General features: G+C 37.9%; 1 protein-coding gene across 1 annotated transcript in view; it reads left to right on the forward strand.

The window, feature by feature from the left end:
- Positions 1 to 18,899, forward strand: part of piwil2 (piwi-like RNA-mediated gene silencing 2) — a 39,803-nt gene that overhangs the window by 1,531 nt on the left and 19,373 nt on the right. Inside the window, exons 3-16 of the mRNA XM_066714515.1 lie at positions 412 to 511; positions 905 to 1,034; positions 1,607 to 1,843; positions 4,161 to 4,271; positions 4,974 to 5,091; positions 5,979 to 6,103; positions 11,911 to 11,991; positions 12,586 to 12,699; positions 14,188 to 14,376; positions 15,994 to 16,078; positions 16,458 to 16,547; positions 17,404 to 17,544; positions 17,819 to 17,932; positions 18,340 to 18,528. Coding sequence (XP_066570612.1) covers positions 412 to 511; positions 905 to 1,034; positions 1,607 to 1,843; positions 4,161 to 4,271; positions 4,974 to 5,091; positions 5,979 to 6,103; positions 11,911 to 11,991; positions 12,586 to 12,699; positions 14,188 to 14,376; positions 15,994 to 16,078; positions 16,458 to 16,547; positions 17,404 to 17,544; positions 17,819 to 17,932; positions 18,340 to 18,528 — 1,824 coding nt within the window. The remainder of the gene's footprint in view (positions 1 to 411; positions 512 to 904; positions 1,035 to 1,606; positions 1,844 to 4,160; positions 4,272 to 4,973; positions 5,092 to 5,978; positions 6,104 to 11,910; positions 11,992 to 12,585; positions 12,700 to 14,187; positions 14,377 to 15,993; positions 16,079 to 16,457; positions 16,548 to 17,403; positions 17,545 to 17,818; positions 17,933 to 18,339; positions 18,529 to 18,899) is intronic.

Genomic DNA, 18,899 nt, shown 5'->3' on the forward strand with positions numbered 1-18,899 from the left:
GCATTTTCTGGGAGCAGCTCCCGGTACTACTTTCTACTGCTCACACTGGAAACTCAGATCACCTTATATCTTGGTTCTACAACTATGCTGTTTGAAATGTATATTTAATCCCTTGCTCTGTAGCTTCTGCAACTCGTACGTATGTTGCTAAATGATGTGACTTTCTGTATTAAGTTTGCAATCAGCATTTTATGTGAAACAAATTTGCACTGAATTGCTATTTGTGAGTTGCCTTGGGTATAGGCATCAGCCACATAATAATGCTCTATTTTGACCAGCTTACTTCTGACTAAGTGAACAGTGAACTCTGATTTGTACCTGTGTAATGAGTTATATAGTCATCAGGGTTTGTGACCTGTGGGTCTTGGATGTTCTTTCTAATCAGTTCATGTTTAATTCTGTCTTTGTTAGTTGGAATCTCCTCTTAAACCTTCCCTTGTGTCATTGTTCCGGGGAATGGGCATTGAGCCTGAAGGAAGGATGTCCTGGGGCAGGGGGGCATCACCAGTGGGTGAGTACAGTCAAGACAATGACGCCCATTGTGGAGGCTGAGGGGGCCTGTTCTCACAAACCTGGAAAGGTTGAACATGAAAATAATCCTGAAAAACACTGAACAGAGATTCAGGTGAACTAATTTTTAATTTCAAAATTAAACAAAGCAAATAAGATGAAACCACGCAAACCAAATATGAAATAAATGCAGAGAGTTCACTGAACTTTGATTGGAGAGAGAGAAGTAGGCTAAATCTTTCACCAGCATTAGGAACCTTCAAAACCTATATCTTTTAAAATAAAATGTTTCAAACGTGATAAGGAATCACAGCTTTTTAGTGCAGTGTAATTATTTCACTGATTTGGTTTCAGAATGTTTAACTCCTCCTGTCTGCTGTGTTGTCTTGTGCAGTTGGGGCTCACCAGGCTTGGGGTGCGTTTGGTGATGTTGGAGTGGACCCCAAACCTCAAGTAACTCCTGCTGGAGAGTGGACTGGTCCCGGGGGAGAAGAGATCACAGAGGAGGCAAAGGGAGGCAGCAGGTAGACCAGTATTTGGTTCTGTGGAGACTTTCTGCTTTCTCAGTGGTTAAGTTACTTATCCATTTTTGTTTATATATCTGTAGGGAGTATTCCAGCATTTCTGAGTCAACATTTTTTGCTTATGATGCTGGTATTTAAGTTTTAACCACCATAAATTAGGTTGCCACACTGGCACAATGTGTCCCCCCTTCACTATTGTGAAGGCAAATTTCAAACAAGCCTTCACACTTGGCTTTATATTTGACACCGGGATAATCACGTCCTCTTAATGAGCTAGAACTTTAGTTTTCCCACCAAAAAATGAATTTTCATCTCAACTCCATGTGAGAGCTATAGGGGACCAACAGCAAGATTATATTTGCATGGGGCTTTTTCATTTCATATACTAAATTACACAACCATATCTAGCAATTTTAAATTGTTTAGAAGCCAACTTATACAGTTTAAATGCATAGTGTAAAGTGGGCCTTAATCTGCCAGTGACCGGAAGCTAGTGCAGCACTGTGAATGCAAGGGAGTAGAGTTTTGGACAGTGCTGTAACCTGGAAGACCTTACTGTGTTCTGTTGGCAGTCCCCTGGGACACGGGGAGCCAGCCTCTCAGATGATGAGGGTGGGGCGAGGAAGTCCAGCTCCCTTGGGCTGGGGCAGAGGTTCCCCAACATCCCCCCTCTGTGTCCCTTCACCGACCTCAGCCCCCAGCCCAGCAGCAGCTCCATCTCCATCTCCCATCAGAGAGGCCGCCAAATCTCCAGAGCCCTTCCCTCAACTGACCACACACGTTGGAGAAGTCCAGAGAGAAGCCCCACAGTAAGTACTGTCTTCTCCAGCATGCACCGAAATGTCTTTAATGTAGGAATGTGGGTGAACTATTGATTCCTCTATATCTGAAGTTAAATATTGATTCTTTAATCCAAGCCTCCTCATCAGGGAATCCAATTTACATTTTTAAAAGAGACTTCAATAGTAAGAGGCATTGGAATTAGTCTTAGCCACCAGCCAGCACTTTTTAATAAGTTAACCCAGTTCTCAGATCTTTTATAGGTAAGGAAGCTCTGTATCTTCATCAATGTTTTGGTCATTCCAGAGTTCTCTCTTTCTTCACTGTCAGGCATTTAAAAATCTATCTCTTCAGCTACCTCCCACCTGATGAGCTGAATTGAAACTGATTTAACTATGGGAACAGGGTGAATACTGAGTGTTTCAGAAGTAGGAAGCTTAACAAAAGCATCCTGAAACCTATATAACTACTTCTTCATTCAAGTGTTTCAGTAATCAAAACCAGCTGAAATTTCTAGTCTTAAGTTTGATTTTGCTATGATATTGTTGGTTAAGAACAGGTGTGTGTGTGTGTGTGAGTATATATATAATGTGGCTGTATTTTCAGCTCATAACATTATAGCATTTAATTAAATACAACACCACCTGCTTTGATCAGATTTAAGTTCTCTTCTCTAGGTAAAACACAGACCATTAATTGCTAATCCGTAGGGCTGTCTCTGAAGATTCGAACGTTCGAAAGTTTGTTCGGTCTCCAGAACTTCAAAGGTTTTTACAAACTTTTTTTTTTTCTTCTCTTGTTCATACAAATACTGTAGAGTGCCAGCGCACCAGATAAAGAGTTAATGGGGTGAAGGCGGTGTGGTGGGGAGGAGCATAGGGAAAGGGTAAAAGGTGAAGGGAGGCAGAAGAACGAGTCAGTGTGAGAGTGTGTTCAGTCCCTGAGATATGTGTGTGCTGCAGTAATAATAAAACGATTTGTTGTTGCACGCGCAATGATGAGTTGGGTCGACTCCTTGGAAACCCCCACAAGCATTACAATACTAAACCACACTTCAGATGTCCCACTGATTAAATTAAAACATTTGATTGGTATACTACCCATTACTAACCATAAATAATAGTTGTTGGATATAAAAGTTTGAAACTGTAATAAGAAGCACCTCGATTTCCACCGTAGTGTCAGTAGGCCAGATTACATTTAAACAATGTATTTTGAAAATATATATGATTATCACTGGAAAAAAAAAAAAGTTTGTTCTGAAAGAGCACTATCCTGCAAGCATGCCTGTGGCACTGCTGCATTATTCTGCTTAATTGTTTCTTTAGCCACGATCTTTACAGTAAAGTGCAATATAATGGAAAAGTGTTTCGAAAAGTTTTGCTGTTTGGAATTTGTTGTTTAATACACAGAAGACCCCCCCAAAAGCTTAATGTAAATTTGCAACTGAAAATATCAAGGAGGAAAAAGTTTAAACGTAAGTTAAAATTTATGATTCATTATTTATTAGGTTTAATGGGTCAATAGCATAGAACCGAAAGCAACAGACTGGAGATGATCCCATATTTAGTACTAACTCTGCAAGTTCGTTGCAATTGAGTCGTAATTTTTTTTAGGTATAATATATAATGTTGACAAACTCTGAACTGTATAAGGGAGTCTTTCTATTATAGTTAACCCAAATGTTAAGGTACTGGTCCAGTACTTTCAGTAGTAAAAAAACATCACATTCATCAAGGGTTTTACACCGATTTGCTATTTCCGACACTTCCCTTATTGAGTAACATACAAATTAAAGTTAACAGACATACATCACTGTGTATACAGTTTATTATGAGTAAGGTGCTTTTACTTGAAGGTTAACATGTTTCATGCAAGTAAAATCAATATAAACTTTGCTTGTAAATAAAATTTATAAAAACATGATTACTGTTCGAGAACTTATTTTAAACTACAAGGGGATGTTTTATTTTGTTAAATGGATTACCTGTAAAAAAAACAAAGTAGGATTTTCATTCAGATCTATACACTAGTAGCTAATGTGACATCAATACATTATTCAAATTAGCACCAAGGAAGCTTCGAACCTTCAAAGTAAAAAAAAAAAAAAAAAAAAAAAATTACCCTTCGGGACAGCCCTGCTAATCAGTATCTCCCTTATTACAGTATGGGGCTTGTAAAAACTCTACTTTGCCAGTTAAAGGAACCTTCATCAGTTCTCAATACTTTGTAGAAAACCAAGGCCTTAAACCACATATTGTCTTCCTGAGGATATTGTTTAGGAATGGATAATGGAGTAGCTCTATTTTGGGGAAAACACAATTCTCTCTGTTTTTCCTTCTACAGTGAGCCACTACAGAAGAAAGGTTTGAAGGGAAGTCCTTTGACTCTTGCTTCAAACCACATCGCCATAAGCTGTAATAACGAAGCAGTCTTTCAGTACCATGTTACTTTCAGGTATATTTTTCAGAGCATTCTTGCACATTAAGGTAGTTATCCACAGAAATCCACTTTTTTGCTTGTTTTGTGATCAATAGATTAAACTTGCAGATGATTCCAGTTCCCTTAGCATGCCAAAGACGGGTCAACTGACAATGCTGAAAGCAAAATGAACGTGCCTGAAAGGAGATTAAAGTAATTACTATATCCTCGCATCTCAGTGGAATTAATTAGTAGGTGTTCATGTGACATTGAATAAGCTGGATTATATTATTTGAAGAACTGTCTACACTGATTATTAATGTGAGCATCATTAGGGTAATTAACTTAAATGGATAAACTTCTGCTGTCTCTCTAAATGCAAAGTAAAAGAGTTCTGACATGTTTCCTATAGCATTTCATGACATTTAAATTAATTAATTGGAATGATCTGCCATCAAATAATTTGTACTTTATTTGTAAGTACACACAAACTGATTTTACACTGTAATGTACCACTTGGCAGCTAATTATTATGTATTCTAAGAGCAAAGAAGAAAATTGATCAGTAATTGTGGGGGATGGGGGGGATTGTGCCTCCTTTTCAACCAAATATTTAATAATACTGCCACATCCACATAGGGTCCTTCAAACATCTCCTGTGAGTTTCACAATGAAGGCCATTGGAGATCTAATGTGTCACTCAGAAAGGGATAGACTGTCTGTGCTTGTCTGTTCCAGTCCTAGTGTGGAGTCCCGTGGTATGAGGTTCGGGATGTTGAAGGACCATGCGGCTGTGACAGGGGATGTTATTGCTTTCGATGGCTCCATTCTCTACCTCCCAATAAAGCTGAAGGAGGTGGGTTCAGTTAAATCCCTGTTCTCAAATTTTACACATATAGCACCTTACTTGAAAAAGGATGGCTTTTTCTAGTAGGGAGATTTTTAGCAGACCCTCGTTGACCCAGAACTAGATTTTATATTCAGTACTTATTTGTGCATATGAGTGAAGGTGGAGATTGATGTTTACCAAAAAGGTTGGAATTTTACGTCTTTATAAATAATCGGTTTGGACCATTGTAGCTAGTCCAGAATTGAATATGCTGTGATAGGGCCAAGTATTTGAATAACTTGACACCCTACAGGAATCATGTTTATGATATTTAGGGATTTAATTGATCAGAGGAGTGAGTAACTGAAAATTAATACATTCCCTGAATGGTCCAGTTATAAGGCATGTTTAAGATGTTCATTTCCTGGATATATTAACTTGCTTCTGTTAGATCTGCAGTTATATGCAATTAATGGTTGGTTTAATTATATATTCTGAAAAGTAGAATGAGGATGGGATATTTCCTTTGTAAAGATGCCCTGAATTGTTTGAGGAAGCATAGACAAAGCAGACCTGTCAGTTCTTGCACATCATGCTCCCACTCCACGGTGTCGAATGTCTCGCTCAACTAAAAATGTGTAGCGAAAAAAAGAATCATGCATGGTCATTGATATACACCACAACGTTCAGCAAAATCGCTTAGTCAGAGCTGGAGTAGAAGGGCAGGGGATATCAGCTACCACAACTCAAATTGCTTATTTTAAGTTGGTCACATTTCAGGGGGCCACATCCTGAGTGCTGTGTCTGACATTGCATTTTGCATTTTGCAATTCTTTATTGTTAGCGTCCAGAAAATAAACCAAATTAATATGAATGGAGAGCAATCTCACACTTTGAGAGACCTGTCATTGCAGGTCATTCACCTAAAAAGTGAGAGACGCACTGACAACCAAGAGATTGACATCAAGATTCAGATGACAAAAATCCTCCCACCAAACTCAGACCTGTGTTTGCCTTTCTACAATGTGGTGCTGCGAAGGTGAGATGGATCACAGCCCCCCCACACAACTGGAGTGTGAAGGAACTTTTATACTAGCATTCCAAAGGTGCCCAAGGGATGAGCGTTTGAAATGTTTTCATTATTCCATTTTTTTTTTAATATTCGTAGAAAACAAAAAGGCAGTTCCGTGCGAAAGCGGGGGGGTGTGGGTTGCTACTGTTACCACTGAGAGTGTGGGGGGAGGCATACTGAAAAAATATGAACAAACAAATCACTTAAAAATATTGTATTTACTGCCATTTTAGTTGCTTTTCTTTTTTAATAACAAATGTTTACTTCTCCCTGTATCATGTTCCTGATCAATATTTACAATAAGTTTAGTATCCTAGATATTATCCATTATTATTTGTCTGAGGGAGAATTAAACTGCATTGCATTATTCTTAAAAGTGAACATTTGTGTTGCTTAAATCAGTCCTGTGTTTAGTCGTGTGTTAGTATATCAGTATGAAATATACAGTTTTAGCCTATTTATCTAAATGATTGTGAACTTATTCTTAAGAACAGCTAATACATTTATATAGTATTATGAATACAGCTTCAACACTCTTCAACACTCCATAAATTATTCAAACTGTTTTTCATAAATTCAGTGTTAGCATTTTTTCCTGGATAACCTCCATATAAACTTAATAAATTACAGTAAGCATCGTGTTGGTTTCACAGGCAAGTGGATATCTCTGTGGGCACCCATACACTCTCAGTGCCCTTTGTTTATGTTGTCATTTAGAAAACAATCTATAGTCATATTACCATATTACATGTATTTACCAGTAATTCGGATTTAAGAATATAATTAAAATATTTGCTTCTTCATTTGATCGATCACATAAGAACGTGCCTTGTCTATTTGTAAGGTTTTAAGAGAATCTAAACAATGGAATGCTAAAAAAAATCGTTTAAATGTCCCGGTTGAGAGGATTTTCGGGATACAGGGACATTTAGTTAAAAATATGAGAGTATATGAGAGCGGGTGCTGGTGCTAGTGGTTTCAAATGTCATAACCCTTAGCATGGGTCACACGGATTAGAGATTGACCGATACTGTTTTTTTGGGTCCGATACCAATAATACGGAAGCAGAATTTGTGTAACAGATATATCGGCTGATATTTACTTTAGCATGCAAAACGGACAGTTTTCTTGCATGGATTCCTCAGATTTGGCTGTCATAGAGAAATTGTGACATATGCACTGGAAGTAGGATTTTTACATTTGAACAATAAACTTTAGGTTAAGATTAATTGTAATTATACAATGATCAACCATAACATTATGACATGAATAACACTGATGATCTCGTTATCGTGGCACCTGTTAGTGGGTGGGATATATTAGGCAGCAAGTGAACATTTTTTCCTCAAAGTTGATGTGTTAGAAGCAGGAAAAATGGGCAAGCGTAAGGATCTGAGCGACTTTGACAAGGGCCAAATTGTGATGGTTAGACGACTGGGTCAGAGCATCTCCAAAACTGCAGCTCTTGTGGGGTATTCCCAGTCTGCAGTGGTCAGTACCTATCAAAAATGGTCCAAGGAAGGAAAAGCGGTAAACCGACGACAGGGTCATGGGCAGCCAAGGCTCATTGATGCACGTGGGGAGTGATCCAACATACGAGTTACTGTAGCTCAAATTGCTGAAAAAGTTAATGCTGGTTCTGATAGAAAGGTCTCAGAACACACAGTGCATCGCAGTTTGTTGCGTATGGGTCTGCGTAGCCGCAAACCAGTCAGGGTGCCCATGCTGACCCCTGTCCACTGTTGAAAGCGCCTACAATGGGCACGTGAACATCAGAACTGGACCACGGAGCAATGGAAGAAGGTGGCCTGGTCTGATGAATCACGAGTTCAAGGTGTTGACTTGGCCTCCAAATCCCCAGATCTCAATCCAATCAAGCATCTGTGGGATGTGCTGGACAAACAAGTTAATGCTCCATGGAGGCCCAACCTTGCAACTTACAGGACTTAAAGGATCTACTGCTAACATCTTGGTGCCAGATACCACAGCACACCTTCTTTGTATTTTCTCCCAAGAGGGAGCTCCGTTGTTGTTGTTTTTCAATGTATTTAAAAATGCCCTCAGAAGTGTATCTTATTTACTGTGTATGTTATAAGTATTGCAATCCAAATCATAGCCAAAACATGATGTAGGATTTGAAATGGATGGATGGATGTATAGTTTCACTTTTATCCAACATTTTCTGAGAAGTGTGTGTTTACACTCATTTTCTTGAGCTTCTGCGTTCTGAGCTTGCTTGTCATTTGGAGAAAATTTGATTGATTATATCCAATCAACATCTTCAGGAAACATTGTTGTAATTGCTTTGTTTTAGTTATTAATTTAAATCGCTTTTCAAATTTACTTTTCAGTAAAAGTATGCTTTCAATACCATGCTATACAGTCATGACAATAATTTACACTAACTAAAACCATACTCAAATACAGCACAGCTTTAAAAAACACTTTTCTAATGGTTATGAGGGTTTTAGTAAAACATTTATTGGTTTATGAGCCCAGTGTTTCTCTATGGGTGTGTGTTTTTCACCACGGCACACAGAGTCAGAAGCTTCCAGAGAAACGTAAAGCACCATAACTGTTAAAAAAACAATTGTAAATCAATTATAATAATGACTGTAAAGCCACATAAACATGTATTTATTATTTGTCTGAAGTCTGACAAAGGATTTTATGGTGATTTGAAGAAATATTTCGTGAAATTATTGGTGCATTATTGGCGTTCATTATTGCTGATTGCCGATAGTCTCAGAAAGCTGTTATCAGCCCCTGATTAATCGGCCCACTGATAAATCAGTCGACCTCTAACACTGATAGCTTATTTTAATATTTAATTTAGACAAAAGTTTCATTTTTTTACGCCTACACCTCATCTCCCAGGATTCAACAACTCTCGGAAGTGATTGAATACTAATGTCCTTTTGAATACTCGTGCCCATCCCTGGCCCAAAGCTTTTTGTGAAAAATGAAAGCCCTACATGTAAAGGATAGCAGTAGGATTTTTTTTCTGTTGGATAAAATCTGGAGTCCCCTTCTAGATTTCAGTGAAGACATGAAAGTTCTACATTTAATCCAAAACGAAACACTTATTTAAGTTAAATTAAGTGAGACAAAATATGATAGCAGATCATAAAGAGCTGCCGTTGTGCCTGTATTCAACATTGTGCCCATGTTACTCGTTCTGCTGCAATTGCTGATATGTTCTAAAGACTGCTTTCAACCTCAGAAATTCTAATAGGTATTGTTTTTTTTTTTTTTTTATAATTGCTTTTAGCTTCTGTTTTGAAGGAGTCTCTTTTTGAAGTACCATTATTCATTGCTGGAAATCAGTGTTTTGCGTTTTACAATCATTAAACCAAAGGCACTTTAATTATACATTATGTCCTTGAGGCAAACTTGTAGTCGAGTCACCATGGCCAATTCCTTGTTTTTAAGATTCAAATCTGAGGTTGAATTTAATTTATGATTTTTAGAAACCTAAAATTACAAAGATTAAAGCTTAGTTGGTGTTTTTCCATTTCTCTGTATTGTTTGTAGTGACCCTGCACAATGTTGTATATTATACAATTATATAATGTTATATACAGCTCTGGAAAAAATTAAGAGACCACTGCAAAATTATCAGTTTCTCTGGTTTTACTGTTTATAGTTATGTGTTTGGGTAAAATTAACATTTTTGTTTTGTTCTATTAACTACTGACAACATTTTCCCCAAATTACAAGTAAAAATATGAATGGAATGGAATGGCTGCCATACATGTAGAGATGCTGATTTAAAAAAAAAATGCAGTGGTCTCTTAATTTCCAGAGCTATATATCACATTGAATTTTAGTGCTTGAAAGTCCTGTAAGTCTTAGATGAGGACTTCAGCCATATAATAAATAATAACAATGTTTTTATTCAATTAATCCCTTTTGGCCTTCTTGTTCCACTTTAAAAATATAAGTTTTGATTAGAGAGCACTTCCAGCTCTGAATGTACACGTGAAAGATGCCTGTTGTTCCCAGCTTTTCTTTCAACAATGTGGCATTTGTGGTAAAATATGTAAAGACATTAACTATAATCAGAGGGAGAGCAGCAGCCACTGTGAGTTACCCTAATGAGACTCTGACTCTGGTCAGAATATCTGACACTCATTTTGTTGCACAGCCCAACACTACTTTATCCTTAACTCAGTTGTATGTTAGCCGTTAGGTTTTGTCACACACCATGTAATGTTTGATTCGTATGTATTTTAAATGTCCTAGACTAGCAGTGGGGGAGGAGTTAGACTTTTTTTTAAAGAACACTCACACAATGTTATTTAATGTATTTGTTAAAACAAATTGGGTGTTCTAGATTTAGGGTCGCCTACAAAGATATGTAGACATACACATGTATTCAATGTTAACCCTTTACATTCTGCCCCTTTATTTTTGGATCACCTTAATAATGGGGCAGATGGCAGACTCACATATGTAGGGTCTTCCTAGCCTGAGTTGCAGGCTTGTGAAATTTGGCCATGTGAGTCTACAGGGCTTGCAACAAATTGGATATGCTCGTGTTTGTTTTTTTACTCTCGGCTGATTAACCCTTTATAATATGAAAGGGAACACATTTTCTTTCATTTGATATAAGATAAATGCATATGGCACAACCTATCAAGGAGCTACACACAAATAAATAAGATCAACGCCTCTTCATCTCAAATTAGGATTCAGGATAATGCAACATGCTGGTTTGAGCCATGTGTGAGTCTAAGCTTCATTACTTTAAATGGATACCTAAGGAAGAGAATTGTCATTCCAGTATGTGAGACATTTGAAATGTAATATATAAACGTTGGATATTTCTCTTCCAACCGTGTCAGTCTAACCTGCATTTGGCAGAAACACTGAAATTGGGGAATACCCCAACAGAATTGCTGATTAAAGTGTAGTCTACAATGTCTGTGGTTAATCTGACCTTTCCTATGCCCAGCAATTCGACTGTAGTAACCTCTTACTACAGTTTGACAGCTGAGATGCAAAATATGGTCCCTCGGATCTCTCGGCCTATAGTCTGACCCTGAATTTTAACTTTTGATTTGATTTTCCACTATAGATTTCTGCAGGCTTTTGTATAAAGCTGCTGATTGGAGATTATTATTATTATTATTTTTTTTTCTTCTTTCAATCAGCATGAAACGTTAGCATGTCTGATTTTACCCAAACATGCAACAGGCAGTGTGAACAAAAGCTTTAGCTGTCAACTCCCACACTAAAACCCTGTTGTCTAACCCACATATTTTGCTTCATGTGTTTATTGAACCTCACATGGAATTTCAGAGTAAGAAAGTATATTCAGTACAACCCATTTACTATGTAAACTGAAGCTCAACTGAAATATATTTTACTAAAAATCTATACAGTCACATTGTATATAGTCATTATTCTAGTTATGCAAACAAATGCAATGTGCTCTTCTAATTAAAAGCAGTTTTGCAATGTGTAGAAATGTCTTCTCAGTGAATCAGTTTAATTATTTTCACAAGTGCAGAGCTTTCAATGAGATTTGTTGCATAAATTGTAGAGTAGTTCATCTCGGTTTCATTCTGACTCACAGGCAAAACAGAATTATCTTTTAAATATTTTAACTTCTTATTGGCGGGCTTGTTTTAATGTACCTACATACCACTTTTGTTTCTTCTTCTTCTTCTTCTTCTGGAAATCAAACTAGTGGTAATATTGTCTTTAAATAATACAGTGTTAAAGAAAGTTTAAGCTGTATCCTTCAATGTGAGTTTCCTGTATTCAAGGGTAATGAAAATACTGGGACTCAAACTTGTTGGCCGAAATCACTATGACCCCACGAGCGCAGTAATTCTGGGAAAGCACAGGTACGTGTGCTCAAGTACCTAGCAGAGAAATCTTGTGAATTTGTTGTCGCAAAGTGTTTAAATACAGTTCTGACAGGCTTGGAAATTTGACAATGAATGTCCATGCTGTGACAGATGCCTTTCTTTGTCCAAGGCACCTGCCACTCAATAAGAAACTGCAAAATGTTACTGTAAAACTTACTTTTGTCCTTGTGATAACTGAAGTGACAAAATTGTTAAAAATATGATGAGCACTATTTTGAATGTATATAATTTGCTTCCAAAACAGTTGTGAACCTTAAATTGATTTTCTTTAAACCTTATGATTAGAAACTAACTTACCAAATACCAGCCACAGACAGATTTGGAGTTGAACAGGCTCTTCTCAGGGCCCATAATAATCTTTTGCCCTGTGCTATACTGACTGTATACCCAACTTAACGTAACTCCTTTGGCTTTCCACAGCAAAGGTCTGTTCTTCTTTTTTTTTTTTTAAAGGCTGTTCTGTCACTCACTCCACCTGTTTCCAACTTCTATACTGTGGCCTTTTTACTTCAAGAGCATCATCCTTTTAATTTTCTGTACACGCAGTAGTCAGATCTGTATTTGTTGCAGGTTACAAGTGTGGCCGGGTTTTGCCTCCTGTATGAAGCGCACCGATGGTGGGCTATACTTATCAGTGGACGTCTCCCACAAAGTGCTTCGGAATGACTCTGTTCTGGACATCATGTGGGTTATGTTTTTATTTTATAAATGTATATACAGATGCATAACAACTTAAAGGAGAAACCTGAATAAATGAGTGGAGGGACATAGCGAATGCAAATGCCTCCAAAGAGGTGTACTGCATGATACAATTAAGCAGTTAACATCCTATCATGCTCTGTGGCATGTATAAAAATGCTGAGCTGGCCCAGTTGACCTCGATTTTGGATCAAGATGGCAAGAGGAAAGGATCTAAGTGACTTTGAAAGAGGGGCCATTATTGGGGCACGAATGGCAGTAGCTTCAGTCACAAAGACTGCTCAGCTGTCTAATGTTTACGACAGGTGGTCAAGTGCATGTGTGGCGTACATCAAGAGAATGGTACAGGCCTGACTGCTTGACGCCTACAGTGAGGGGGTCCAGAGGCTCCATTATGCTGTGGGGGGCATTTTCCTGGCATGGTTTGGGTCCACTTGTCTCCGTAGAGGGAAGGATCACCTTTATCCTATGGTGAAACATTTCTATCCTGATGGGAGTGGTCTCTTCCAGGATGACCATGCCCCCATCCACAGGGCATGAGGGGTCACTGAATGGTTTGCCGAGTGTGAAAATGATGTGAAGCTTGTGCTATGGCCTTCATATTCAGCAGATCTCAACCCAGTTGAACACCTTTTGGAACGACATGTTAGACAGCGCTCACCACCACCATCATCAAAACACCAAATTAGGGAATATCTTTTGGAAAAATGGTGTTCCATCCCTCCAGTAGAGTTCCAGAGACTCATAGAATCTATGCCATGGTGCATTGAAGCTGTTCTGGCAGCTTGTGGTGGCCCAACACCTTACTGAGACACTTTGTTGGTTTTTCCTTAAATTTGTTACCCGTCTGTATATAGATCTTCCCCTTGAATACTTGGTAACTATATCTGCTCTCAAGTCTTCCTGCCTCAAAAGGGCTGATACTTATTTCTATTTATTAAACACATTAAAAGTAATTCAAGATGCAGGAAAGCTGTTAAGGTTGAGCAAACATAGTATACTCCAACATGTGTTTTTATATATATATATATATATATATATATATATATATATATATAGAGAGAGATATATATATATATATATATATATATATATATATATATATATATATATATATATATATATATAGATAGATAGATAGATATATCTCTCTCTCTATATATATATATATATATATATATATATATATATATATATATATATATATATATATATAGATAGATATATATAGAGATAGATATATATAGCTATTTTTTTTTTTTTGCCAGTATTTTATTGTATTTCTATATTCCCTTTGATATAATGCCGGTCTATCTTGGTTATTCATACTTGAGCTAGGAGAGAACATTAGAAAAGAATATGAAAATGCTATCTCTGACTAATCTTAAGAGTCTCTTTAGAAATTAATCAAGCAGAACACAAAAACCTTGGCTATGTATATATCTATTAATGTATTTATTATTTGCTTGCCAGGAATGTTATTTACCAGCAGAGCAGGGAGAGTTTTCAGGATGAATGTACCAAAGAACTGGTTGGCAACATTGTGATCACCCGCTACAATAACCGTACTTACCGAGTGGACAAAATCGACTGGACCAAGTCCCCTAAAGACACCTTCACCCTGACAGATGGGTCTAAGACCACTTTCATTGAGTACTACAGGTATTCTCTGAGATTCCTGGGATGTTTTCCACCCAACTGTTTCAAATTTCCCCTTTGACAATAGTTTTCTCTGCAGCAGTACACCTGAAGTTTTGACTTGTCTTTGACTTGAGACAGTCTTCTGTGAGAAAAGGTACTGAAGAGATTCAGAACAAAAATATTTTAAAATATTTTTTTACAAATCAACAAAAGAACATGCAGTCTTCAGCCCATTACTGCAACTAATGTATTCATATACGTATTCATATACATATACACAGTTGTATGCAAAAGTTTGGGCACCCCTGGCCAAGTTACATGTTTTGTTGTTTTTCTAAATAAAAAGAAGTTAATGCAGCCTCTGCAGTGAACACACTATACACACATGTGACATATTTCTGCAAATTTGAAAACAGTTACTATTTATTTGCTGAATTTAATAGATTGAAAAAATATAAAAATAACCATAAATATGGCATGTACATAAGTTTGGGAACCCTATCAGTCAGTACTTGGTCCCCCTTAGGCAAAAATCAGTTTCCAAACATTTCTTGTACATGGCTAACTGTCTTTCTATTCATGGTTGTCTTGCATACACTGCATGTTTGAGATCTACTCACAGATGTTTTGTAATATTCAAGTCTGGGACTATGAAGGCCAATTCAAGACCTTAATCTTTCATTACTTGAAATAGTTCATGGTTGATTTTTGAGGTACGTTTTGGATCATTGTCTTGTTTTAATATCTCTTTTCAGCTTCAGTTTCTTCACTGACTGTGGGACATTAGCTTCTAGGATTTGTTGATACTTAGTAGAATTAATTCTTCCCTTTACCCGCACAATATTTCCTGTGCCACTGGTTGCCACACAAACCCAAAGCATAATAGATCCACCACCATGCTTAACAGGTGGCAAGGTGTTCTTTCCTTCAAATATTTCTCCTTTTTTCTCCTAATGTACTTTCAGTGATTTGTGGCCAAAGAGTTCAATTTTTACTTCATCAGGCCACAGCACTAAGTTTTGTGTTGCATACTTGAAACTTTGAATTTTGTGATTAGATCGCAGGTAAGGTTTCCTTATTAGGACTTTTCCATGCAGATCATGTTTGTGCAAGCAACACTGCACAGTGGACTGGTGCACCACTACACCCGTGACAGCTAAACCCTTCCTGCAGGTCCTTTGAGGTTTTAAACTTCTTTTCATTTAGAAAATCAACAAAACATGTAATTTGGCCAGGGGTGCCCAAACATTTGCATACAACTGTATATATACATACACACGTCTTAATTGTTTAATTTAATTGAAGAAAGAAATATAATAAACGTATACCACTAACACAACATTCCTAATTCCAAATGTCTTTTTTGCTCGAGGTTGTTTATCCTCCACAGATACACTTCCTGTCACTCAGTCAGTCATTATAATTCAAAATGTATCCTGTAAATGTAAGGACCTTCTCTTGAACTAACATGGTGATGGGAACAATCAGACAGACCTAAGTTGCTGGCCACTGTTTTGTTTAAGTGGTTTATTTCAGTATTTCACAGTATGTTAAATATGGCTGGTAGCAACACCTTACTGAGTAAGACAGCTACATGCATCCTCTCCAGATGATAAACATCCTCATCCTCTCCAACAGCAAAAACTATGGCATCTCCATCAAGGAGCTGGATCAGCCACTTCTTGTCCATTACCCTAAAGAAAGGTCCAAGCCTGGAGGAAAGGTGAACACACTTGGGCTTCTCACTCACTGCATTTGTTTAAACTTCCTCTTTACGTAATAACACTTCTGAAATAATGCAGAATCAAACAGATTGAAATTGTTGTCTAGTGAACAGGGTTAGTTTTTAATTGTTAAAATCCTCAAAGATCTCAGTGTGCCCATTTTCATTTTGAAAGCCTGTAAATAATTTAACTTCACTTTTATCTTTCCATTCTTTCTCATGAGTTTGGATTTTTATCAGGAAAGACTGCCACCTACTGGTTTTCCTGCACCATGTCATCCGTTCACTTTATTTTGCCACCTGCGCTGCAGCTTTTTAAAAAGTAAATAAGTACTTGCTTGGAAAGTGGATTTGTTTATAGAGCAGGTTTTGTCTGCAGATTATTACTGGAGAGATCTTGCTCCTTCCTGAGCTGTCCTTCATGACAGGGATCCCTGACAAGATGAGAAAAGACTTTCGAGCCATGAAGGTAAGATGGTGGTGGTGGTGGTGGTGGTGGGGGGGGTTGTAGTGAATGAGAGCATATACACTTTGTTTTTGATTTTTTTGATTTTTTTTTTTTTTTTTTTTGGTCAGGGGTGGGGAGAGCATATAGCAGTGCTGCCAAACCTTCCTTGAGATCCCTCCCCTTTAGGTTAAGGTAACCTTTAATCATACATTTTTTGACACCTGGAAGGTGATTTGATAAATTAAGTTTAAGGTATTTTTGTATAAAGAAATTTAACTGCCCTTTTCAGTCCTCAATGTCCAGAGCTTTCTTAATTGAGCAAGTTGTTTGCTTAATTGATTTAACAACTTCCATGTGTTCACAATTTTGAAAATCTGCTATTTAGGGTGACTGACAAATCTTACTGGATCGGGGTTGATGGTTTTGCAGCACTGATAAATAGTATATGCAGACTTACCCTGTGAACATTTGTGCTTTGAACACTTAAGTGGAACTGGGTGTGGAATTTGTTTTGAACAGAAAACATACATTAGTTAATAAAAGACATATTTTGAAACTAAAGGGTAACTCAAATACAATGTTGAGCTTTCCTTCCACTAAAACACTAAAGTATTTATATATTTAATTTGTTCTCCCCAAAATAGCCTTTTATGTATTTATTTATTCTGCAGAAGAACATTTAGTCACAAAATACTTATCTTTGTTCAAGGTAAGAGCCCCATTTAAAAAAGGGGAGAAAACATCCATAAGTAATACCAGCTCTAATTCATCTAATTGTTTCACACTGAGAGAACTCTGCATATGGGTAATTGTCTTCAACCTACACCACACAGACAAAACGATTGAAGACATATACATATATTTTGTTTTCTGGTAGGACCTGACCATGCATATCAATGTGAGTGCTGAGCAACACACAAACTCTTTAAAGCAGCTTCTTCAAAACATCAAGAGCAACGAGGCAGCCCTGAAGGAACTCAGCCGCTGGGGTCTGTTAATTGGCTCCAAAATCCTTGTGGTGAGTCTAGCCTTTCTCTTGCTTCCTTATTTTTCCTCCGCTAGTAGGTGTCCTAGGGCTCAAGGTGTATGAGCTTGTTACGGTGACATCGGTCCTCTCTGAACTTGGAAGAGTGTTCCAACTTGGAAGAGGGGTTGGTCACTCTGCGCATCGGTTGCTTGGAGGTGTGCCTGAGACGGTGGTTTGAGTCAAGGGTCTGACTGCAAACTCCCCACAGCAAACTACATGTGACATTTCTAATGATGCGAGCTGTGTATCTGTCTCATCCTGACAGTGTGACGGAAGGACGCTGCCTCAGGAGACTATCTGCCTGCAAGCAGCTTCATTTGTGACCTCTCCAGACGTCAGCTGGTCAAGAGAAGTAGTCAGGGACACCTCCATTAGCTGTGTGAGTCCAGTCAATGACTAAACTATGGCATTATGGAATGCCTTTTTGGCATTCTGAAGATAACATCTGTTGTCAATCAAGCAGACAAACCTGTTACATTTATAAGATCTAAAAAGGGATAGATAGAACAGGGTTGTGGGTTCAATCCCAGGTGGGGGCACTGCTGTTGTACCCTTGAACAAGATTCCTTACCTAGATTGCTCCAGTAAATGCCCAGCTGTATATATGTAAAAAATAATGTGATATCTTGTAACAATTGTAAGTCACCCTGGATAAGGGTGTCTGCTAAGAAATCAAGTAATAATAAAAAGTCAAAACTGAAAAACCAAATCATTTTTGAGTTTTGTTAACCATGTACAGGAACGTTTGGATTTACTTTGGCTATGTTCCATACCTCTCCCCACCAGATCCCTCTGAACTGCTGGGCCATCTTCTACCCCCGGCGCTGCTCTGATCAGGCAGAGGAGCTGGTGGCTACTTTTGGGAAAGTGGCGGGGCCCATGGGGCTGAGGTTGGGTCGCCCTATCCGCGTGGAGTTGAGGGATGACCGAACTGAGACCTATGTCAAGAGCGTCCACACACAGCTTACCAGCGAGGTGAACAGAGAGCACATATTCCACTAGGGCCTCAGCTGGGACACTTAATGATCTAATACAGGGGTCGGCAAGCTTTACTACTGGAAGAGTAGTTTGACAAAAAAAAAAAAAAAAATACATTTCCTGGAGCCGCAAAACATTTGAGCCCTTTAATGCGGGTAACACAGCTTATTTAGGCTATATTAGCTCACCACCACTACTGATTGCCTAAATGAGCTGTGAGTTTATTTTCATTAAAGGGTTGTTTTAAGAACTGCGAGGTCTGTCGTAAACGCAAGGGATCATTTAAGAAACCTTTTTAATCATGATCATGATTGATTTAAGAAAATTTTTTTAGGGTTTAGGGGTTCCTCCACAGTATCAAGCCCCGC

Source organism: Amia ocellicauda, chromosome 9 (assembly GCF_036373705.1).
Source record: "Amia ocellicauda isolate fAmiCal2 chromosome 9, fAmiCal2.hap1, whole genome shotgun sequence".
NCBI classification, from domain to species: domain Eukaryota; kingdom Metazoa; phylum Chordata; class Actinopteri; order Amiiformes; family Amiidae; genus Amia; species Amia ocellicauda.